Source organism: Diceros bicornis, chromosome 3, assembly GCF_020826845.1.
Source record: "Diceros bicornis minor isolate mBicDic1 chromosome 3, mDicBic1.mat.cur, whole genome shotgun sequence".
Taxonomy (NCBI): domain Eukaryota; kingdom Metazoa; phylum Chordata; class Mammalia; order Perissodactyla; family Rhinocerotidae; genus Diceros; species Diceros bicornis.
Window position 1 is genome coordinate 81,880,361 of NC_080742.1, and position 24,969 is coordinate 81,905,329.

General features: G+C 40.0%; 1 protein-coding gene across 1 annotated transcript in view; it reads left to right on the top strand.

Annotated features, from left to right (window-relative positions):
• EXOC4 (exocyst complex component 4) overlaps window positions 1–24,969 on the top strand; it is a 736,987-nt gene that overhangs the window by 568,497 nt on the left and 143,521 nt on the right. The window contains exon 12 of the mRNA XM_058530219.1: window positions 7,731–7,867. Coding sequence (XP_058386202.1) covers window positions 7,731–7,867 — 137 coding nt within the window. The remainder of the gene's footprint in view (window positions 1–7,730; window positions 7,868–24,969) is intronic.

Genomic DNA, 24,969 nt, shown 5'->3' on the forward strand with positions numbered 1-24,969 from the left:
GGGTGTATGTATAACTAGACTGTAGAGCATGAGCCCCTTGAGCAAAAAGAGAATACATGGAAACATACAACTGGGAAATAAAATTCCAGGGGACACTCTTAACTGGAGGAAGTCCTCCCTCTCCCAAAGAGATTCTTCTTTCTCCATTGGAGGATTTTGTGAATGGTTGGTTTATTTCTTAAAAGTTGGCCTGGGGCCGGCCCAGTGGCGTAGTGGTTAAGGTCCTGTGCTCCGCTTCAGAGGCCGGGGGTTGGCAGGTTTGGATCCTGCACAAACCCCTGAATAAACCTCACAAAAAGCCAGCTGTGCTTATGAGATATGTTAGGCACAGATTTTATTCAACTATAAATGATCCTCTACCTAAAATGTTAAGAAAATATTATTAGTAATTTACATCATATACATTTTCCAAGTTTTTAATTGGCAAGTAAATTTTATAATCACCTATATTCATTCTAAAGGGATATAGTTTTTCTGATTGCCAAGAATTTGACCTCATATTTTCTTTCTTTAAGCCTATTTATAAATTCTACCTAACTCTTTAGACTGCTAAACAGAGCTTCAGAATGTATTTCCCTGTTGGTTGTATATTTGTCTTTTCTAAACAGTGGAACCTTTTGAAATTATCTTCCTACACTTGGAGTGGACCATCTAGTGATTAGTGACATCAGATTGGATTAATCTGTTGTATTTTCTTGCTGGGGAAGGGAAAAGGAGGGATATTCAAGATATTTAGGTACTGTGTATGTGTATGTTATGAACAGACCCCCAGGATCTAGCTTCTGACTGCCTCTCTCAGCCTGCCGTCCTGCTCTCCACACACACCCACACACACCCACACACACACACACACACACGCCCCCACACCCCCCCACACACCCACACACCCACACACACACCCCCCCACACACACACAAACACCCTTCACCCCCCCATTGAGAACCACTTGCAGTTCCCTAAGTCCCACGCTACTTCACACTCCTGCTGCTCCATCTGCCTCTAGTGCTTTTCCCATCTTGGTCAAACCTTAAGTCGCTGTTTGTCTTTCAGGACTCAGTTGAATTATAACTCCCTCTTTCTCACCACTTCCCCCAACCCTTCCACTCCGGTCCAGTTAACTCTTTTCTCCTCTGTGCCTCTACTGTACAGTATACAGATGCCAAGAGAGCACCCGTGACACTTTGCTGTCCTTATTTGTGAACTTGTCTCCTTCTACTAATATCTAAGATCACTGGAGGGCAGGAATCTTGTCTCATCTGGCTTTTCATCTCCTACAGTTAACCTGGTATTTGGCGCAGAGAAAATATTTACTTCATAAATGTGTATCTATTTAATCAATTAAAGTTCCCTGTTCTTTCCCCAAACAACTTCTGATCCTTCTGAACAGTTCTCATCTAGTGGTCTATAGTAGTATTGCCAACAATACTGCTACATCTTCACATTTTAAAAATATGCTGTAAGTGAAAACCACTATAATAGAATACTTAGACACTTACAGATGGTATTCTCAGACAGGTTTTTGAAGGAGTGCCTATTCATTTGTGTAATGGTTGGACATAAATTGTTTAAAATTGAGATTTAACATGCACGCATGTAACCACCAACCAGCTATCCCTCCCAGTCAGTATCTCAGTATCTCCCCCTACCCTGGCAACGGTGTATGAATCTGGGTGCTCCAGAGAAACAGAACCAAATAGAGGTGGGAGAAAGAGATGTTCTAGGTATTTCTAACGGGAGGACCTAATGGGGGTTAGGGAGAGTCTTCTCACTGAAAGGAGTTTTTAGCTGAGACCTGAAAGATAAGAAAAAGTATCCTAGGAAAGGAAGACAAAGGACAAAGCTTTGCAGAGCAAATGCAAGGCCTGAAACGGGAATGAAGAACTGAAGAAGCCCCATGTAGCCAGATCTTAGAGATGCAAGGGAACAGTAGTAGACAATGAGGCTGGAGGGATAGACAGAAGCTAGGAAGGGTCTTATGAGTTATCTGAAAAATGTGGAACCTAGTGCATTACAGAGCTTTAAGTTGGTGAGACACATAATCAGATATAGCTTTAAATTTTTCTTTTGACGTTAAATTTACAAAGTGTAAAGTGCACAAATCTTAAGTCCAAAGAATTTTTACATGTGTTTTTATTCCTGCAACAGCTACCCAGTCAAGATATTTTCAGCACTTGGAAGGTTCTCTCCTTCCCAATCAGGACCTGCCCCCTCTAAGAGTAGCCACTATTCTGACTTCTATCACCAGAGATTACTTTTGCCTGTTATTGAACTACAATATTAACAAAACCATACAGTTGTGCTCCTTTCTGTCTGACTACTTTCATTCAGCATACGGTCTGCAAGATTCATCCATGTCATCATGTGTAGGAGTAATTCGCCCTTTTTCATTGCTCTGCAATATTCCATTGTATAAATATACCATGATTTATTTGCCCATTCAACTATTGATGGACTTGAGGATCACTTTTTTTTTTTTTTTTGGCTATTATAAATAACACTGCTATGAATACTTGTGTTCATGTATTTTGATGGATATAACCGCTCATTTCTGTGGGAGATACAACTTTTTAAAAGATCCTCCTGCTTGTGATCTGGAGGAGGATTTAGAGGAGAGTTGAAGTGGCCGTTCCTCAGGCACCAACTCCTGGATGCTTCGCCTTTTACTAGCTGACTGATTAAAGGAGCAAACTCATCCAGAACATTTTAAACATCACACAAATCAAAACAGAGATTAAAAAACAAAGTAGATTTCCTTTTGGATTTTATCATTACTGTCATTGTTGTAGTTATTATTGTTTGCAGCCAACTACAACTTGGAGCTGGTAGTTATTGGAAGGACAATCTGGTATGACAAGTTTTACTGACTTGTAGTTGAATATGTCCCAGTAAACAGAAACTTTATTGTCATCGTCAAACATTTGTGAAGCCCCCTTCCTCCACAATTGCTGGTATGTGTGCGTGGTGGTGGTGGGGTGTGTCTGAAGCGATGGACAGATTTAGTTGATGTTCTCTTTCAAATTCTTCCTAAAGCCGTTTCTCAGAACCCTAGGTTCTTTGCAGCATCTCTGAACCATCCTGCCTCCAGGGGCTAAAAATAGAGATTGCATTCTGCAAACTAAAGTTTTTTGGTTTTGTTTTTGCTGAATCGTGAATTTATTTATATGTCTTAAAACTTTAAAATTGGCACATTTTATATAATGTATATCATGGATTGCTATTATAGAAAATAATACATTCAGGTGAAATTAGGGATGTTTTTGTAGAAAAATCTAAGACTTTTAGTCACAGTAAATGTTCAGTCTTTAGAACCATGGGAATTAAGATACAGTAATGTAGTAATAAAGAGGCTGTGATCTGATTCTACCTTAACAAACAGGCTTTTGATCCACTATTTTGCATTATAATTATCCTCTAAATCTGTGTTTTCACCCTATTCTAAATGTGCTATGCATTTGCATCAGTTGATCTAGTAAACATTTATTGAACACCTGCAATATGCCAGATACATTGCTTCTAGGTATGCTGATCAAAAGGAATTTATAGTCAAGCAAAAGAGACAGTCAAGTGAACCAGTGGTTGCCATACCCGTTTAGGGCTTGGGCTAAAAGTATGCCCAGGGTGTTCCGGTAGCACAGAAGAGGGGCATTTAAATCAGAACAGGTAACCCTGGAGCTGACTCTTCAAGGATGAGAGCTAGGAAGGGCATGCCAGACACAGAGATTGGGAAGCTCAAAGGCGCAGAGGCAGGAAGTAGCCTAGTGCAGTCAAGGAATGACTAGTAATTTAGTGTGGATGGAGCACAGAGTGGGCATGCCCAGTGGAGCTATAGAGAAAGCTAGCGAGTTAGGCAGGATCCAGAGCTTCAAAGGCTTGGCGTGTAGGACAGGGCATGGACTGAGAAGAGAGACCTGAATTCTCACCCTGTTCCTACCAGGACTCGGTATGTGCCCTCAAGCGTGTCGTTGGGCCTGGTGTCCTCATCGGTATAACCAGAGAAGTGGGAAGAGTTGTTCCCAAACCATGTTCTGGAAACACTGTTCCAGTAGATGTGAAAAGATGTGCTGTAAAAAGTACTCTTTTTTGAAGTAAAGTTTCTCTTTACTTCAGTATTTAGGGGAAGATTGAATACCTCATTCACCTCTCTAAGATTCACAATGACATTAGCATATTAAAAGTTTCTGAAGTCTTCCAGTGAAGAAACCACTTCAATTTTCTTTGACTCAGCATTTTACAAATTACGTGAACTTGTAGCCAATTTTCTGTAATGTTAATATTAGTATCATGCAGCAGAGCCCTATTTTGGCAAACAGTGGACAAGGTCTCAAGGTCCAATCATCTTCATTCATTCATTCATTAAATTGTTTAAAAGTGCAAAACCAAAGAGCTTGTTCTTATACACCCTCTTCTTATTGGAGATTGCTGGCATATCTCTGTAATAGACTTTTATTTATCATTTATTTTTCATAGAGGTGTCTTTGTTTATTGCATCAGCTATCCTGGGAATTTTTTTTTTCTTTTCTCATTTTTCATGTCATGCCCACACTTTATTCCCTGGTAATAAGTTGCAAGAAATGAGAATTGAGTTATTGCTAGATAAATATCAATCATTTGTGAAATGTTTGATAGAAAATTATAATGAATAAAATCAGGGTTTTACTTATTATTGTCATTATATTCAACGTTGACAAATCCCAGGATTAATAATGAGTCAGTAAATCATTTGTGATGCCAAGGAGATCAAATGAATAAAAATAGGATTGACCTTGTTAGAAATTTGATATTTTCAACATTTATCTGTCAGAGCCACGATTTGGAAATTGTTATAAATTCTTGAAAAATGGGAACTTTTTTTTACCTATCATTTGGTAAACTACAGTGTCATTTTCTTTGAAGAGAATGTAGTGATTGATTATCCAGAGTGCCACCATGACAAGATAAGCCAACCAAATAGCTGGAAAAGTGTATGTAATCGTATAGCATCACCTAGGCTCTGTGTGGAGCACAACCATTTGAATTAAACCATGGCATTCTAATCATTCCCTACAGGTTTTTCCTGTTTACCCCAAAACCTTTATCTCCAGGGGATATTCCTATGTGCTTGTGGTCTCCGCTTCCCCATGACTGTCACAGCTCTAGTCACCCGAAAGCACTGGGATAATCACAGACAAAACTAAATCCACCCAAAAAGATTTCAAAATGCAAAGATGTCTGTGTCTAACATCCCTCACACATACAACATTCAGAGAGGTTTATTAATGTTATTAGTATTGTTTCTTTTATTAGTAGTATTGTCCTGAAGATGCTGAGAAATTATAAACAGGTGATGAGGGGGAGGATGGGAGATGGACAGAAGGAAAAGAACGCCAATCTTACTTTTGAGAAGCTGATAGTCTGATCAGGAAGACCAAACATACCTGAGATGACCTGAGACCAATGACACAGTATACTCCAAGTGTAAAAGCACCAGTGCACCAACTGAATAGCTGAGTGATGAGGGCCAGTAGAGTAGTGGAGCCATCCAATTATCCTTGGTTACTAGAACACTAAATTGAGTCACAAGAAAGGAAGGGGCTACCCAAACCTGCCCCAGAGTTGATTATTAATAGCATAATTGGGAATAGAACCAGGCCCTTTCTCTTAATAAGCCAAGTAATCTCTCCGTGCTCCTCTTCCCTGCAGTGTTTTAGATTTTAAGTGGGCTTTGTTAGGATGGCTGAACTCTACTCTCCTTTATTAATTGCTGTCCACACGTTGTAGGATATCCTGTATTCCGAATCAGGGTGAGGAGTTTAGATTCTTCTTAGCCGCGTGGGGACGTGTAGCTAAGCAGAATCAATTCCTGTCACTCACCCACAAATACAGAGGAGCGGGATTGTGGATCAGGGTGAGGCTGCGGTGCTTTAATCTTAGAATCAATGCAGAAAGGGAAGTGGAACTTGTGGGGATTCTATAGAGACTGTAATTTGGTTTCCTGTGAGGTTTGCCTTACAGAATATAACTGCTTCCTTTTCACCTTCTGATTATACTTGGATGGAGGGGGAGGGGGCGAGAAGAGAAGGAAAGAAAACAAGAAGCCTCTACAACCAGATAATCTTGAGTAAGCATGCACACGTAAACTCGTAACTCAAGCTGATTCTCCCTTGTGTTGAGAAAGCCTGTACACTTTTATCCATTCTTTCTGTTTTTAGGAGAAAAAAAAAATTAACCAAAACCCTATACCCTATAGTCTGCATTTAAGCATAATAAAATGCCTTTGATTCTTTCATGGATCACTGTCAAACTAGAAAAAAATTTTTTTAATGTTTACTTTTATGGCTAAGTCTACTCTAGCTTACGTAATTATATATAAATAAATACATATTCAAGAAACCATTTATTGACCAAAGGATTGCAAGCTGCTAAGCACGTGATTAATATTTACTCCAGTGTAATTCAGCTCCTTTTGAAAAAAGCATGAACTAATGGTTTAAACAACTCAGTCTTTTCTTAACCAAAGATTTAGAATTTATTGAATATGCCTCTTTTCAGGTATAACACTCATTTGCTGCACAGTACTATCAGTCTCTAGCTGTGAGATGAGCTTATTGTTCTTTCCCTTGGATATTTCTTTAATTCAGTTTAAAAATATGTCTGAGTCTGGACACTGCTTCTGCAGTGAAAACAACGACAGGAAATACTCTGATCTTCTGAGAAAATTTTTGGGCTACAGGCAGGAGTACTCAGGTCTAGCTATGAGGCAGAATGGTGTGGTGAAAAGAGGCAAGCCTAGAGCCCTTGCTTTGTGTAATCTTGTTTTTGTAACCCTGTTTTCTCATCTGTAAACTGGGGGTGGTTATAGGATTCACCTGATAGGTAGGTGTATTGAGAGGATTACGCGAGATGAAGCAGGTAGAGTGCCTAGCGCTGTCCTCTGCTCTTGTAAGAACCCATAAATGTTCATGATTATCGTGATTATTATGTGAGTCTCAAGTGAGATAACATATGCTGTGTATGTGAAAACATTCTACAAGCTGTAAGGCACAATACAAATGTTTACTGTTATTCTTCATAGATTGATGGTTTTGAAACTTTTTTGTGTGTGTGTGTGGAAGACTAGCCCTGAGCTAACATCCGATGCCAATCCTCCTCTTTTTTGCTGAGGAAGATTGGACCTGGGCTAACATCCGTACCCATCTTCCTCCACTTTATATGGGACACCACTGCATGGCTTGACAGGTGGTGTGTCGGTGCACGCTCGGGATCCGAACCTGCGAACCCCAGGCAGCTGAAGCGGAATGTGCGCACTTAACCCCTGCGCCACCGGGCTGCCCCCTGAAACTTTTAAAACAAATCTTGGAAGGCTTTTTCTTTCTGCTGCTTGTCATAGGTCACTAATCTCAAAGTATAGCCCTCGAGGTGATAAATGAGGCTCCACCTGAATATGTATTTTCTTTCTTAAAAGCCACAGTGATATCTTGTCGATGCCAAGAATTCCGTGAAATCAGTTTGAAAATCCCTGGCCTATGTCCTTTCACGGAAAACACTTTCTCAGGTCTTTGGAAGACCAGCGCTATGTAGGATACTTATTTTATTGTTGGTTTTAATCAATATTTTTAAATGTCACATCCTCCCACAAAAGCTCAAGTGCCTTAAATGATTGCATCCTTTCAGTTGTCCTTCCTTGTCCTACACATTATTTGAGTGAAAATACTCATGATTTCTGTGTCGTCTGTCTTTATGTTCTTTTCCAGAGCACAATCATTGTGGAGAAGACAGTGCAAGACCTCATGAACCTGATGCATGACTTGAGTGCGTACTCAGACCAGTTCCTCAACATGGTGTGCGTGAAGCTCCAGGAGTATAAGGACACCTGCACTGTGGCCTACAGGTAGAGCTTCTGTGGGAGCTGAGCAAAGTCACTCTAGAACCTGGTGATTGTTCTGGGTGGTGGTATTGCCTTCACAGCCTAACTTTCCACCATTATAGAAAAGGACCCTTCTTGAGTTTGTCAAGGGGCCTGACAAGAACATGTGCCATAGCAATAGTCTCCTGGATGCTTGTATAGTCATCACAACAGAGAAATGAAGGGGACAAAGGGACAGAGCTACTTAGGACTGCTGTTGGGTGGCTTCAATGAGGTGTCAGGCTTGATTTTCATGAAAGCCTAGAATTGACAGATATGTCTTCCTCTAGAAAATTCCAGATCTGGATTAGTCCATCTTTTGATTCTAAAAGATCTTGAAAGCAATTTTGAACTCTTAGTAACCTGTAATAATCTACAGTGTAATTCCTTTTTAGTTCTTACAAATGTGTTCCTCCTGATGTTTGATCTGCAGCCTTCCTACTTTCCTGAAAGGACAGTTACACCTGTTTTTAGCATCAGTGGAAATGGAAAACCATTGTTATAAACTTGAAAACCTTGAGTTTTTCCTCTTATTTCTTTTCTGTGGGTTCAAAAATCTCTTTGAGCTCATAGAAAAGATCATAGCACTTCTTGTAAAAAGCTAATATTAGGAACAAATTATGGTCTGGTTGACAAGACCTGGAACAATTAAGAAAGAAAAGAATGTATAATAAAATACTAAATTTATGTGATATATAATCAAGGATAGATAGGTGAAGTACAGTACGTAATCAGGTACTACTTGTACAATACAGAATATAAGAACAGAAGGGATAAAACACAAGAGAGAAAGGTGATTGGAGTCAGGAAGGATTTCACAGAAGGTGAGCTATGTGCTGGACCTTAGAAAGACAAATGCGATTAGGGAGGTGGAAAGAATACAGGCATTGCAGAGATGGAGAGGAAGCACACACATAGCTGCTGATGTTCAGAGGGGGAAATGAGGAAGTTTGAATGGAACAGAGTTCCTAGTAGAAGCTAACAGGAGATAATGTTGAATAGGAAAAGTAAGACCAAATAACAAAGGGTCTTAAAAAATAAGACTTGGAAATTTAGATGTTGTATAAGATGATGATAAGGAGTCATTATAAGGGAGCCTGGAAGCAATTTTTAAGCAAGATGAATCTGGCTGAGGAATACAACATAGGTTAATGCTTAACCTCCCTTATTCCAGCCATAAGTAACGTTTATCCACAGTGACATGAACACATTAAAGGAAAGAAACCCAACCACCTCCCTAAGAGATGCACTCCCAATATTTTACTTTTTCGGTTCAATAATTATTCATTAAAAATGATAACATATTTAGATTTAAATCATACGTATAATCAATGATTATGCTGTAATCAATTGGGTACCAAATGATAATTATAATGGCAATTCAAACAAAAAATATATTAAAATTTAGTCTTGTGGTAACAAAATGTTAATTTTTTTAGATTTTAATTTGTACAATTTTTTTACAGAAAACTATAATAGAGTAATTAAAATACTTTCAAGCATAACATGTATTCCATTAGGATAAAATTTAGTGAGAAAATGAAATAGAAATAATAATTCAAAGAGAAAAATGAAAAATATCCAACTGTTAAAGAAGAGTTTATTCAAATATATTTAAATGTGTAATGGTAGGTTTCAAATCCCTATGGTATTCAGAGTCCATTGAATATACTTAAAATAGTGATTTTAAAGTGTCAATATTTATAATATGCCAAAATTATATCTTTTGTGACCGTTTACACTCATGATGAGAAATACTAAATATCAATTTTAAAATGTAAGAAGGAGAATCTAGTTTTTCAAAATTCCTTGAAGGAATATACAAATAAAAATTTTAAAAGCTGCTGCTCTTGATTAGTTGTCCAAGATTGGAATTTCTGGGCCACAGAGTGTTATATGTTCATTCAGCCTTACAAAACCAAACTCCAAAGTGGTTGTACCGATGTCACATCTCCCAAATGAGAATCAAATAGCATATTCTAAATATTAAAACTTAAATATTAAAAAATTTAAAAATATTTTAAAATCAGTTGCATTTTGATAACATTGTTTTAAATTTACTATTATGTTTATGTTTAACCTTCATTGAATTTTAAGGTTTTTTTAAAAAGCAAGTCATTTCGGATCCCAGTGGGGCCTCCAAAAAAAACCAAAAAAAAAAAAAAGCAAGTCATATCTTCTTTTTCTCGTATTTCGTTATGGCCAACCAATAATTTCTAACAAATAATAATGCCAGTGAATATTAATTATAATGGAGATGTTACATAACCTGCCCAAGATAAGGTAAAGTTGACTCTAGACTCTAAATCCCACTGATGGCCATTTATATATTCTTGTTGTTGTTATTATTTTGAAAGAAATCTTTTAACTTCATATAGCTTGGCATCTAATTATTGTAGGAGATCTTTTCCTCATTGCTTATGATCCTGCCTTTCAACATATCGGGTTATGGGAAGCTCACTACATCCACAAAGCAGACTGGTCATTGTTGAACAGTCTCTTGTTTTGAAGTGATTTTCCTCTATCCATTGGACATTGTCCTTTTCTATGGAGTGATTCCAAATCAGTTTAATCCTTACACGTGAAAGCCCTTCCAATATGAAAAGATAGCTATCATGGTCCGTTTAGTCTCTTTCTATTTTTTTACTAGATTGAGCCCTCTTGGTTTCTGATATGTCCTGGGTCTGCAAACCATCCCATTCTTCTTTGTTGCCCATCAGCCTGACAGTGTCTGTCTTAAAAAGGAGTACTCCAGGCTGAACCTCATGTTGCAGATGTGCTCTTTGTACTTGAGCAAAATCATTACCTTCCTTGTGCAGGACGCAGTGCTTCTTATTATATCCCATCATTGCATTTGTCAGATATTTATTAAGCCTTTATCAGATCCAAGACACTTTGTGAGTGTGTGGGGATAAAGAAGCCAATCGGTCACAGATTATACTTTTAATGAGCTTACCTTCTTGGTAGAGGATAGAAAGAGAAATAAAGACAAATAAATAGGACATGTATATCCACAGCATTAATTTATTACAGAAAATATGGTAAGATAGATAAAGATGACATGCTCCAGGAGGAGGAAATTACTTAAGAAGGACAAGAAGAGCTTGGTGAAGGATATGAACTAGGTCTTGTGAAAAGTGAGGAGAGTTTAGACAGGATTTAGGCTTAAGGAGCTAAAGGAAGAAAGGAACCAAAGCAGTGTCAAGGAGGTGAAGATGAGTAGGAAAAGGAAGAACAAATGTTGAATATTTGGGTTTTGGAAAGGAAGCCTGAGCTGAAATGGAGACTCTTGAATGCCAGGCTCGAGGAACTTGGCCTGTTTAAATTAGGGAAGCCTAAATTTTAAATTAGTGGGGATCCACTGAAGGTGAGTAAGCAGAGAGTACCAGGTGCAGACCTGTGCTTTAGGAAGATTTTTCTGAGCTTTGTATAAGATGGATTGGAAAGGCAAGAGTGTGGAGGTAGAGGGGACAGAGGCAAGGAGTGCCTGAATTAGAGAGGCAGGGGAGATGGAGGGGAGGGGGCAGATCAAGAGATATTAAGGAGATAAATTGTAGGACGTGGCCATTGGTTGGCTGTAGGGGGTAAGAAATGTAAGAAGAAATACTAGTCGAAATTAGCCAGCAAACAGAATTCCCAGCCAGGTTGGATATAGAGTATGAGAGAAAGAAAGATGTCAAAATGATCTTAGGAGTTTTTATTTGGATAGTGAAACGATGGAGTTGCCAGCTATTGAGATGAAGAACACTGCAGGTTTGGGAGCAAATAGATCAGGATTTAAATTCGGAGTGTCTATTAGACATCCACATGAGATATGGAGTAGGCAGTGGAATATATGCATCAGAAGGAGAGAGGTCTGGCCTGGAGGTATATATTTGGCAGCCTTGATGTATAAATAGTATATATTAAATGGTATTTAAAACCATGGACTAGATGAAGTCTCCATGGGAGTGAGTGTAAATGTGACAGAGAAGACGATCATGGACATGAAGAAGTTTGCAAGATGAGGAGAAACCAGCAAAGGAGACTGAGAAGCAACAATCAGTGAAGTAGGAGGAAAATCAAGAGAATGTGGTGTCCTGGAAATAAGAAAAGGAATGGAGGGGAGTGATCAGCTGGTCCAAATGATGCTGTTAGGTCAGCATTAGAACTGAGCATTGATTAATAAATTTGACAATGTGGAGGTCATTGGTGATCATCTCTAGAGTTGTTTCTATGGACTAGTAGGAGTGACAACTGGATTGGTGTGGGCTTAAAAAAGAAATTGGGAGTAGATAAATTGTAAATATAGGCCAAACTTATACAGTGAGTTTTGCTGCAAAGGAGAACAAAGAAATGGGATAGTAGCTGAAGAATTTAGGTCACGTGAAGGATTTTTTGTGTTTTATGTTATTTTAAATAGGAGAAATAAATGCATGTTTGTATGTGAAGAAAATTACTTAGGCAAGAGGGAAAATTATTGATGCAGGAAAGAAAAGGGCAAATTACTAAAATTAGGGTTTAGGCTAGTGAGTAGGGGTGGGCTGTAATGCACAAGTGGAATGACTGGCTTTAGGCAGAAACATGAATAGCTTTGTTTACCATGGTCTGCCCTTCCTATAGGAATTGAGTTATTCCTCTGTCATTTTTATGTCACCATTTTGTCTCAACAGTGAAACTCTATCACCCTTGTCCTTCTTCTTCTTGGAACATAGCCATTGCTTTCAGTTCTTGACATATTGTGGTCATCAAGAGTATCTTGATTCCTTCCCCCAAGAGACTATACCACTTTGGTATCCCTCCTGGCCAGATTCTTTGGAATGGTGTCCACTTATTGGTGCCCACTATCAGATCATTCTATATACAGGATAATATCTGTAGTGATCTACCACAGGTGCTGCATTACAGGCCTAGGATGAATTTATCTCAGGGTTGGAAAAGCAATTCTGTGAAGCTTTGAAGGGGATTAAATAGAAAATGATTTATATAGTTGTTATACAACAGTGCACACTCACACGCAAACACACCCAACACACATATAACCCCATGGTGCCTGTTGCCTGTTACTTAATCAGGTTTTTCAGGCTAGGGAGAAAATGTTTTCTTATTCTATGAGTCTGAAGATGCAAAGTGTCCTTACTTCCTCTCTTCCCATTTATTGCCTCCCCCGGATTGGCACCTGCTGAGGAGTAATTAGGGCAGTCCTAATTTGGACAGCCAAATCCTGATTACAGTGAGAGGAAAAACAGGAAATGTTCTAGTTTTGCTGCCAGCAAATGACTGACTTAAATAGAAAGCCATATACAATTCAAATGATCCAAAATGATATAACATTGGGGAAGGAGGAAAGGAGCAGGGAAACATTGCAGTCTGATTCAGTCTCAGCAGATATCTTTTACAGAAATGATCAAATCCATAAGCTCACAATGCCCTCTGCTGAGAGTCAGCTTGTTTTCCGAGTTTACCTTGAGAAGCTGAGCATCCACTGGGAGTTTAGAGATCTGAGGAAAGGTCAAAAACATCTCAGCTTTCTGTGAGCGCCTCACTCTGGAGAGAAAGACTGTTCTATATAATGATGTCATGTTACATGCTTTGGGTAAAGAAAGGTTTCCTAAAAGGGAAATGAAGACCAGAAGTCTTTTCCTTAATTAGTCACACCCTTGGGGCTTAAAGGAAAACTCAGCTGTGAATTCTCTACTGCGCTGCATTAGCAATCAGGCAGTTGGTCCATTAGCCTGCTACTTCCAAGCTAAGTGCTTTTCTCTTTGCTCATCCTCTTTGTCCTGAGGTACAACCAGCAGCTTATGTGTCCCCAAATAGTCATTTTAAGATTGGAAATCACAGTTTTTTGAAGTTTCTGTCTGTTCCAATTTGTTATCAGTTCATTAATCTTTTTTCTTTTTCTGGCCTCTGCGTTGTGTTGGGCCTGGTAGAGAATACAAAGAAAACATCTTCTAATCTTAGAGGCTCCATTGATATAAGACACAAGCATGCTTTTATTAGGAGAAGGTGTAACCATCCTCAGGGCCCACCTGTCACCACTTCACCACAGAGGACCGAGAACTCATGCCAGAGCATGAAGAAAGAGTGACATAGGGATAAACTTGCAATTGTTGATGGCAGAAACTAGGTCTCACCCTGGGCTGGACACCTTGTTGGCCCTCAGTGTATTTGTTGGATGGGTAAGGAAATTCCTGACATACTGAACTGGATGAGCAAGCAGTGGGGAGCATGGATGGATGTGATACATGGGGGAGAGGAGGCAAAATAAATGACTAGACTGGTTGGGTAGGAATGGGCAGAAAAGGGGAGTTTTGAAAACTTCCCATATTATGTAAAGGAGTGCTATTAAAGGTTTTGGTGAGGAGGATGACGTGATCAAAGTGGTATTTTAAGATTTCTGTGGCCCCCTTGTGCCAAATAGTAGAGCCAAGACACCAGGGGCTGTGATGGCTCATGAAACTCTTCAGATTTCATATGTAGCCAGAGGCCAAGGCCCTGCAGGAGTGAGAGCCTGGTTGAGCATGCTTTGCTGCCTTTGCCAGCTAACGGACTTTGAATCTCAGAAGAGCCAAGGGCATCTGCCAGGGAAACCTCTGCAAGCTCCATGCAAGCTTGTCTCCTCATCTGCCTCTTGAAACTATGTTGTGTTCTCCTCCCTCTTGGTTTACCAAGAACTGATATATTCATTTTTATTAAATATTGAACAGATACAAAAGAACACATAAAATATGTACAGTATGTGGCTCATAGAAAGCATTCAGTGAGTGAGAGCTTTTATTATGTGCTCCTACAATTCATTATGCACAACTCTATTCTGGTGTTTCAATTTAAGATTTTTTTGTTATGTATTATTTGATCAGTTATTGGTTTATATATCTTTCTCTCCCGAAAACATTATTTTTCTTTTTTTTAATTTTATTTACTTTTTTTAATTTATTTTTTATTTATTTATTTTTTGTGAGGAAGATCAGTCCTGAGCTAACATCCATGCTAATCTTCCTCTTTTTGCTGAGGAAGACCCGCTCTGAGCTAACATCTATTGCTAATCCTCCTTTTTTTTTTTCCCCAAAGCCCCAGTAGATAGTTCTATGTCATAGTTGCACATCCTTCTAGTTGGTGTATGTGGGACGTGGCCTCAGCATGGCCGGAGAAGCGGTGCGTCGGTGCACGCCCGGGATCTGAACCCAGGCCGTCAGTAGCGGAGCGCGCGCGCTTAACCACTAAGCCACGGGGCTGGCCCTAAAATATTATTTTTAAACTGTGGGTTCACATCAGAATTATTTAGCGAGATTTCAAAACACTTACTGGATTTCCCACATTAGGCCCACTAAGCATTGGGCCTGGGCAAGAGTAGTTTAAAAATGGCCCAAAGTGATTCTCATGTGCGTTACTGATCTGAACTCTGAGTTTCTACGAGGAAGTTACTATGTCTTTTTCCACATAATTATCTCCAACATTTAGCGTGATGTCTGTATATAGGCCTTTCTCTCTTGCCTATTGATCAAGTGAATAACTTCACTCTACTTTTCCAGTGCACATCAGCTGCCCTCCTGGCCAGATACAGATGCTGCTCGCCTAACCAGGTGTCCCCTGAATTCCGTAGCAAGCAGCCAGTCTTAATTCCTCCCACCTAACTCAGTCTCCCATAATCAGATAGGAGTCTAGTGCAGTAACTTTGATGCAAAGTAATAAGGACCTGGACTAGAATGGAAATACACACTCAGTAAAGTACATAGTCACTGTGCAAGGGACTTCATAGTCATTAATTCATCTAGTCAGTCACAACAGTTCTGAAGATTAGATTCTCCCACCCTTACAGATGAGAAAATGGAGCTTCAGAAAAGTTCATAACGTGGCTAAGGTCACAGAGCGTGGGAGTGGGAGTGCGTGCTCTAGAAGCTAAGTCTGTCTGGCTCCCATTAAAGAGCAAATGGGAAACCTGAAAAATATTTCAAATGGTTTAGAGAGACATTGTAGTAGGTGCACAGACTCCTAAACAGTCAGTCTGGGCTCATCAACCACTTGACATGGGCAAGTTCCTTAACCTGTGTGCCTCGGTCTTTCACCTCTCAAATGGGAATAATTACAGTACCTACCCACAGGATTGTTGCCAGGACCAAAAGAGTTAAGATATGCAAAGTGCTTAGACAGATGCCTAGCTCGTGATAAATGCTAAATAAGTGCCAGCCGATATTATTATTTATTATTGCTGCTGTTGCTGTTATTTTTATTATTTACTTTTAAATTAATTCACTGATAATATTGTTGATAGTCACTAACAAGATGGCAAAAGAAAAATATTTTCATGCCATCTGTTATTTCCCTGGTGGTTTGTGCTTCAATAGTATTAGTCATTCATTCATTCAATCCATTACTTTATTCATTCAATAATGATTTATTAAGCACTTCTAGGGGCCAGCATTATTCTAGGGCTGAAGATATGTAAGTGAATAAACCAGGCAAGGTCTTGCCTCCATGGATTTTACACTCTAATGGAGTGACATAGAAAATAATCAGGTAACAAATAAATAGACAAAATAGCTTTCTCAGAAATAAGGTTAATATGATTTTTAAAAAAAGCATTCAGAGTGAGGGGAAGCATCAGGAAAACCTCACTGAAGATATGACATTTGAGCTGAATTCTGGAGGATGAGAAGGAGCCACCTGGAGATATGGGGAAGAGCATTCCAGGCAGAGAGAAGGGAGCAGGTATGAAGACGGAAACAGTTTTAAAACTTAACTGAATTTAGGTTAGTGTAACTGGAGCACAGTGAGCAAGGAAACTGAATACTGAGTGAGGTTGGACAGGTGTAGGGATCAGATCATTTGGGTTATTTCTGGCTACAGGTTAGAATCACTTGAGAGCTTAAAGAGTACCCATGCTAAGCCTCACTTCAGAATGTGAAATTGATATATGTTGTAAATGCTTCCCAGGTGTTTTAGTGTGTAGCCAGGATTAAGGAGCATTGATGACAGATCTCGAGCTCAGGGAATTTGAGTTATATTCTAATGCAGTGGGAAGGCATGCGGGGTTGAAACTGGAAGTTACCTGGTCTGATAACCTTTAAGAAATATCCTAAGGATATTAATATTTAAATTTGCTTATCAGAAGAAAAATCTGAACATTAACAGGTGAGATAAATTTTATATTAATTCTTGGTCCACTGTGTTACAATATAGTTCTTTTCTTGGTTTTTAAATATCAAACAGTTATGACCCTTCATATGAGAAATATTTAAAGGTTTTTACTCAATTATCCCCAAGAGTTACCTTCTGTAAGCTCCCAAATTCCAAATTCTTTTCCCCCGGCTCTCTTGAATTGTTTCTGTTTTCCATGAACCTTCTCCAGAATTATCGGATGTTTCTTAAGTTGTGATTCCTAGATAGAAATACACACCATGATAAAGCTCTCTGACCACCATTGATGTGATATAAAAAACAACCTGATGTTTCTCTGCTCTTTTCCTATTTATTCTGCTCCATTTTGAGAGATTTTTTAGTTTTGCATTTGTGTTCGTTTTGTTCTGTTTTAATCAGCAGCATAGTGCCAACTCTTATTTTTGCCTCCCACATTGTCATCACCACTGTGCGGCTGGACATTGCACTGCAGTTCAGCCTGCTACAGGTCCAGTCATTCACAGTCAGATATCAACTACAGCAGCTTAATTTGGACCAGCCTTGTCCGGGGTTCGTTTGTCTAGCTTGGCTCCTAGTTTTTGAAGTGTCCGAAAGATTCAGTCTCGGAAAGTAGACATCATGCCCTGGCTGTCACCAAACAGTTGAATCCAATTAGCCCCACTTGCCCCTGGTTGTTTACCTAGTGAAAGACTCAGCACCCCAGCTGTGTCCAGGGACCAGGCACACTTGCACTTCCCAGCTGTTCCAGAGAGGAAGCAATGCACATCAGAGCCAGTCGACACCAGCAGATGTTTTCTGAATGAAATTCGCTCAGCTGTGTCTAGAGGGTGGACCTTTCTCATGGTAGCCTTATCACCTGTTCCAAGAGGTAGACCTCTTTTCGTCTTCCTCCTGGGAGCGGGTACAAATAGGTATACAGATGGCTCTGTCTATGGCCCATTGAGCTGTGAATAAACTGTAGATTATGGTTCTGGTAGTCATGATTAACCCTACTCCTTTTGTGGAGTAATTGTTGGAGACTTAGCTCTCCTTTTTTGAGGCTATTTGGATATGTCCTGGAATTTTGTAACCCACACAAACGGGTTTATCACAAAATTCTAAACTAATAGATGCAGTTGGTGAGGATGGAAACTTTGCCATTTGAATGAAAAATTCCCTTTAGGGTAATTATATGTTGCTACTCAGTGCCAATATTTCAAATTAGAATATTTGGAATTGACTTTGGGATTGAATATGAGTAATATGAATTAATGATTTATTTCTGAGGGCAGCATATAGGTAGCATTTTAGTTAATTTGGATTACTGTTTTTTAGTGAGACAGGATCTATGAATATTAATGAAGGCTGTAATATAATATCGAATTATTGAATTAAGCCAGTCTTAAGAAAACATGTAAGTAAATAATGTGGGTGCCTGTAACGTAGTATCCCACTAAGCTAATTTTTTTTATTCCAGCTGATACTAGAATGAAAAATTCTAGATCCCCAAAATGTGCAATACCATCTCACACCTGCAGATCCAAACTGTTTCCAGAACCCTAGGGCAGATGGGCTCAAAGATTTAGATACTGGAAAACTGAGTTGGATTTGGGCTTCTAACTCTGTGGAGCAGAATTTAACCTGTAATATGGGTCTAAGAGGAATTGAACCACCCGAAGTTCTTTCTAGATATGGACACTGAAATTTAAATTTTATATCATTTCCACGTGTCACAAAATATTATTCTTCTTTTGATTTTTTAAAAAACCATTTAAAAATGTCAACGCTGTTCATAGCTTACAGGACATATGAAGTCAGCTGATGGGGTGGATTTAATCCACAGGCCATAGTTTGCCCAACCCACTGAGTAGGACGAAGTTCCAGTTGTGAAGTTATAGAGGATAAGTATAAAAGGAGGGGTTTTGTTTGTTTATTTTCCAAAGGGAGAGATTACTGTAGTCTGACATAGTCAACAAATTCTTCACAGAGAAAGTAAGACTTTGATGAGACTTTCCAGTAACAGGCCACCTAGGAATAAGTGGAGTGGAAGAGGAAGGCTTGTCAGTAATCACTCCTTGGTTCCTTTTTGTGTGAGTCAGGACTTTTTTATGTTGGATGTTTTTTCAGAGGGAGACACACTTGTGTTCATTATTCTGTTTTGTATTGAATTCAGAGAAGTATGGTGAGAACCTGGCTGAGTGATCTATAATTTGGTTAAAATACCAAACGACTTCATAGCTCACCTAAGTCATTTAGTGCAGAGAAGAAATAAAGGAAAACCACTAAAATGGTTTTACTTTAATAAGTTATCTAGACTCCTAAAACTGAAGAGGACTTATTTTTATCTCCAGTTCAATTCTTATAGACTTTCCAAGTACGAGGTATTGTGCGAGGCACTGGGGGCACAAAAACTAATGAGAAATCAACTCTACCCTCAGAGAACTCATCATTTGGTATGGGATCCCAGCTTGTAAAGAAGCATAGTAGGACCAGTGAGAGGAGAGGTATGTGCAAGGCAGTGGTTCTCACACTTGAATATACAGTGGGATCACCTGGGAAACTTTTTAAAATTCTGATGCCTGGGTCCCACCCCCAGAGATTCTGATTTACTTGGTCTTGAGTGTGGCCTGGGCGTCTAGTGTTTTAAAAGCTCCCCAGGTGATCCCAATATGCAATCAAGGTTGAAAATCTCTGGTATGGGGGTGATGAGGCACAAAAGAGAGGACTCAGCTGTCCCAGGAGAGGAGTCGAGGTATGCTTAATCAGTAGAGGCAAACAAGGAGGATGAGAAAAAGGCTTTCTAGGCAGAGATAATACACAGAGGCAGGAAACAGTATATCCCATTCAAAAGGCTCTAGAATACTCATGTAAAGGGTGTTCAGCCAACACAGGCAAGAGTTTGGCTGGGAGTAGTGAACAGAGACCAAGGAGGAAAGCGGTAGCAGGAGGTGAAGTTGAAAAGGTAGATGTTCAAGCCTTGCTAGGTTTGGTCTTGTATGGTCTTGGTCTTATATGGAATTAGAAATCAGTGAAGAGTTCTAAGAAGAAGAATATCGTGATTGTAGTTAGAAAAATTACTCTTCTGAGTAGTGTGGTGAGTTGGACTGATGGTCTTGAAACTCCACACAAGAAGCCCAGTTACAAGGTTACAGCCAAGTCCAAGTGAGAAATGATGAAGATCTAAATATAGGTTAACAGCAGTGAACCTGGACAGGAAATGACAGATTTGTAAGGTACTAAGGAGGTGGAATGGTAGGATGTGGTGACTGTGGATGATTAGGATGACTCTGAGTTCCTGACTTGACTGACAGGATATATGGTTGGACTGTTGATGAAAATAGGGAATGCTGGATGTTTAGTGAGAGAGGGAGAGGTAGATAATAAATGAGCTCCTTTTGATTCATTTTAATTTGAAATACTGGTAGGACTTTCAAGTACAGTTCTCCAGTAAGCCTTTGGATATTCAGGTTCCAAGACTTAAAAGAGAGGGTAGCCCTGAAGATATTAATTTGGGAGTCATCAGAATACAGGTGGATCAAGTCTGGAAATAAGATGAGATTGCCAAAATGAGAAATGCAGAATGCTGTGAAACACCAATATTTAAAGTACGGACAGGGGCGGAGTCAAGATGGCGGCGTAGGCAGACTCTGAACTCACCTCCTCCCGTGGACACAGCCAATTTACAACTACTCGTGGAAAAATTACCCCTGAGACAGAACTGAAAACTGGATAAGAGGAACTCCTGCAACAACGGACAATCCTAACTGAGGTAGAAGAGGCAGAGACTCCCTTCCGGAGAGGAAAAACACCGCCTTCACAAGCCGCCAGCTTCACGGTCGCCGGGAGCAGCTCACAGGTACGCACCCTCCCTGGAGGCACGGGGTCCTGAGCCGGGGAGCGCCCCTGCTGTGGGCATTTTATGGACCCAGCACAATCGACACCAGCGGCATAATATCTGACTTTGCCTGCTACTAAAGCATTGGGGAGCACCCCCAGAAAACCCGGTTCACAAAGAAACTAAAACTGGCTCTTAAAGGGCCCGCACACAAACTCACCCGTTCCAGAAAGCATCCTAAAATCACCAGAAAGAAAGGTGCACAGTGCTTTGGTGACAAGAGACTCACCTAATAGGCCCTGAGTGCATCTCGGTGAGGGGTGAGACCTCTCTAGGGACTGGGACATTGGCGGCGGCCATTGTTGTGGCCTGGTGTGAGCGTGCTGACACAGACACCATTGGAGTTCTCCCTGAGGCCTGCTAGCCCAGGGTCTGCTCCACCCCCTAGAGCACCGATTTAATCCAGCTCAGCCAGGGCAGGCAGCCCACCCTAGAGACTGGCCCCACCCAACAACAAGCCCTCAGGCAATGTGTGGGCCTGCATAGATTGGTGACTGGATTCTCTGCAGCCTGGCAACTGAACCGACTTGAGCGGGGCAGGGTGTGCACAAGGAGCAGGTGGAGAGTGTGGGGCGGTGGCGGAGTGTGTGGGGCTCTCGCCGTGGAGAGACTGGGTCTGCTTCGGGAGGTCGGGGCACGCACACGGGGCAGGACTGTGTTGACTGTGTATGTGGACCTGTGGGTGGCAGGGCTTGTCAGCTGCAGGGCTTGTCAGCTGCAGAAGACTTGTGCTTCTCAAAGACCCACATAGGAGGTTTGCCCCACCTTCCAAAGCCTGAAACAATTGGGTGCTCCTGTGCCTGAGGCCAGCCCCACCCAGCTGCAATCCTCAGAGAGCTGACAAGAGACATAATAGGCTAGAGGCTTACTGCAATTTTAAGGCCCTGAGCCTAACAACCTGCCCCGCTGGGGGCCTACTCAGTTAAAAGAAATACTGCAACACAAATGTGGTATTAGAACTTACAGCAAACTGTGCTGGGGCTCCCCACACCTGATAAAGAGACTGAAGGGCCCACAACAACTACAAGCAGCTGAGCATTACAACAGCTGGCCAGGAGCATAACTCAGCCTCCCTGGGCGCCTATAGGGAGAGCTAACAGGCCACAATAGAAGGACACATGTAGCCCACATAGGGGCCACCCCTGGAACATTGAGAACTGAGGGAAGCACACTGGAAGCCTCCTAAGGCATCACTTACATAAGGTCACCTATCCAAGAGCAGGAGATGTAGCTGACCTACCTAATACATAGACACAAGCACAGGGAAAGGGGCAAAATGAGGAGGCAAAAGAATACATTCCAAGTAAGGGAACAGGACAAAACCCCAGAAAAGGAACTAAGTGAAACAGAAATGAGCAACCTACCCGACAGAGAGTTCAAACTAAGAGTGTTAAGGATGCTCACTGATCTGGGGAGAAGAATAGATGAACTCAGTGAGAATGTCAACAAAGAAATGGAAGATATAAAAAAGAACCAATCAGAAATGAAGAATACAATACTGGAAATGAAAAATTCATTAGATGGACTCAAAAGCAGAGTAGAGGATACAGAAGAACGGATCTGTGAGCTGGAAGAAAGACTAGAAGAAATTACCCAAGGTGAACAGGTAAAAGAGAAAAGAATTAAAAAGAGTGAGGACAGTCTAAGGGACCTCTGGGACAACATCAAGCGCACTAACATCCGTGTTATAGGTGTCCCGGAAGGAGAAGAGCGAGACAAGGGGGCAGAGAATCTATTTCAAGAAATAATAGATGAAAACTTCCCTAACCTAAGGAAGGAAACAGACATCCAGGTACAGGAAGCACAGAGAGCCCCAAACAAGATAAACCCAAAGAGGCCCACACCAAGACACATCATAATCAAAATGTCCAGAATTAAAGATAAAGAGAGAATCCTAAAAGCTGCAAGAGAATGTCAAGTTACGTACAAAGGAAACCCCATAAGGCTATCAGCTGACTTCTCAGCAGAAACCTTACAGGCTAGAAGAGAATGGCACGATATATTTAAAGTGCTAAAAGGAAAAAACTTACAGCCAAGAATACTCTACCCAGCAAGGTTATCATTCAAAATGGAAGGAGAGATCAAAATTTTCCCAGATGAGCAAAAATTAAAGGAGTTTGTCACCAAGAAACCAGTGCTACAAGAAATGTTAAAGGGACAGATTTAAGGGGAAAAGAGAAGACCACAAATAGGAAAAATTATCTATTTCCATGATTAGAACGTAATGGATACAAATACACAAAAAAGAGGTTAGATATGATATTAAAAACATAAAAGGAGGGAGGAGGGGAGTTAAAGAGTACAGCTTTCAGACAGAGGTCAAACTAAAGTGACCATCAATTCTGTATAGAAGAAGTAGGGAACAGAGAAGGAATACTAAAACACTGAGAAAAAAAAAAAAGTTAAAAAATGGCAGTAAGTACATACTTATCAATAGCTACTTTAAACGTCAATGGACTAAATGCTCCCATTAAAAGGCATAGGGTGGCTGACTGGATAAAAAAACAAGACCCATATATATGCTGCATACAAGAGACACACTTCAGACCTAAAGACACTCACAAACTGAAAGTGAAGGGATGGAAAAAGATACTCGATGCAAATGGCAATGAAAAGAAAGCTGGGGTAGCAGTACTCATATCAGACAAAATAGACTTTAAAACAAAAACTGTAAAAAGAGACAAAGAAGGGCATTACATAATGATCAAGGGAACAATCCAACAAGAGGATGTAACACTTGTAAATATCTACGCACCCAATGTAGGTGCACCTAAATATATAAAGCAATTATTAACAGACATAAAAACGGAAATAGACAGTAACACAATAATAGTAGGGGACTTTAACACTCCACTTACACCAACGGATAGATCATCCAAACAGAAGATCAATAAGGAAACATTGGCCTTAAATGACACACTAGAACAGATGGACCTAGTAGATATATACCGAGCATTCCATCCAAAAACCGAAGAATACACGTTCTTTTCAAATGCACATGGAACATTCTCCAGGATTGATCACATATTAGGCCACAAAACAAGTCTCCATAAATTTAAGAAGATTGAAATAATACCAAGCATCTTTTCTGACCACAACGGTATGAAACTAGAAATCAACTATAGGAAGAAAATCAGAAAGGCCACAAACACGTGGAGATTAAACAAAATGCTACTGAACAACGACTGGGTTAACGAAGAAATCGAAGAAATCAAAAAATACCTGGAGACAAATGAAAATGAAAATACAACATGCCAGAATTTATGGGATACAGCAAAAGAGGTTCTAAGAGGGAAGTTTATAGCGATACAGGCCTATCTCAACAAACAAGAAAAATCTCAAATAAACAATCTAACAATGCACCTAAAGGAACTGGAAAAAGAAGAACAAACCAAGCCCAAAATCAGTAGAAGAAGGGAAATAATAAAAATCAGAGCAGAAATAAATGAAATAGAGACCAAAAAAACAATGGAAAAAATTAATAAAACCAAGAGCTGGTTCTTTGAAAAGATCAACAAAATTGACAAACCTTTAGCTAGACTCACCAAGAAAAAAAGAGAGAAGGCACAAATAAGTAAAATCAGAAATGAAAGAGGAGAGGTTACAACAGACACCTCAGAAATACAAAAGATTATAAGAGAATACTATGAAAAGCTATATGCCAACCAATTTGACAATCTGGAAGAAATGGATAAATTCTTAGAATCATACAACCTTCCAAAACTGGATCAAGAAGAAGTAGAGAATTTGAATAGACCAATCACCAGTAAGGAGATCGACACAGTAATCACAAACCTCCCCAAAAATAAAAGTCCAGGACCAGACGGCTTCCCTGGTGAATTCTACCAAACATTCAAAGAAGACTTAATACCTATCCTTCTCAAACTCTTCCAAAAAATTGAGGAGGGGGGGAAGCTCCCTAACTCATTCTACGAAGCTGACATTACCCTGATACCAAAACCAGACAAGGACAACACAAAAAAGAAAATTACAGGCCAATATCACTGATGAACATCGATGTGAAAATCCTCAACAAAATACTAGCAAATCGCATACAACAATACGTTAAAAAGATTATACACCATGATCAAGT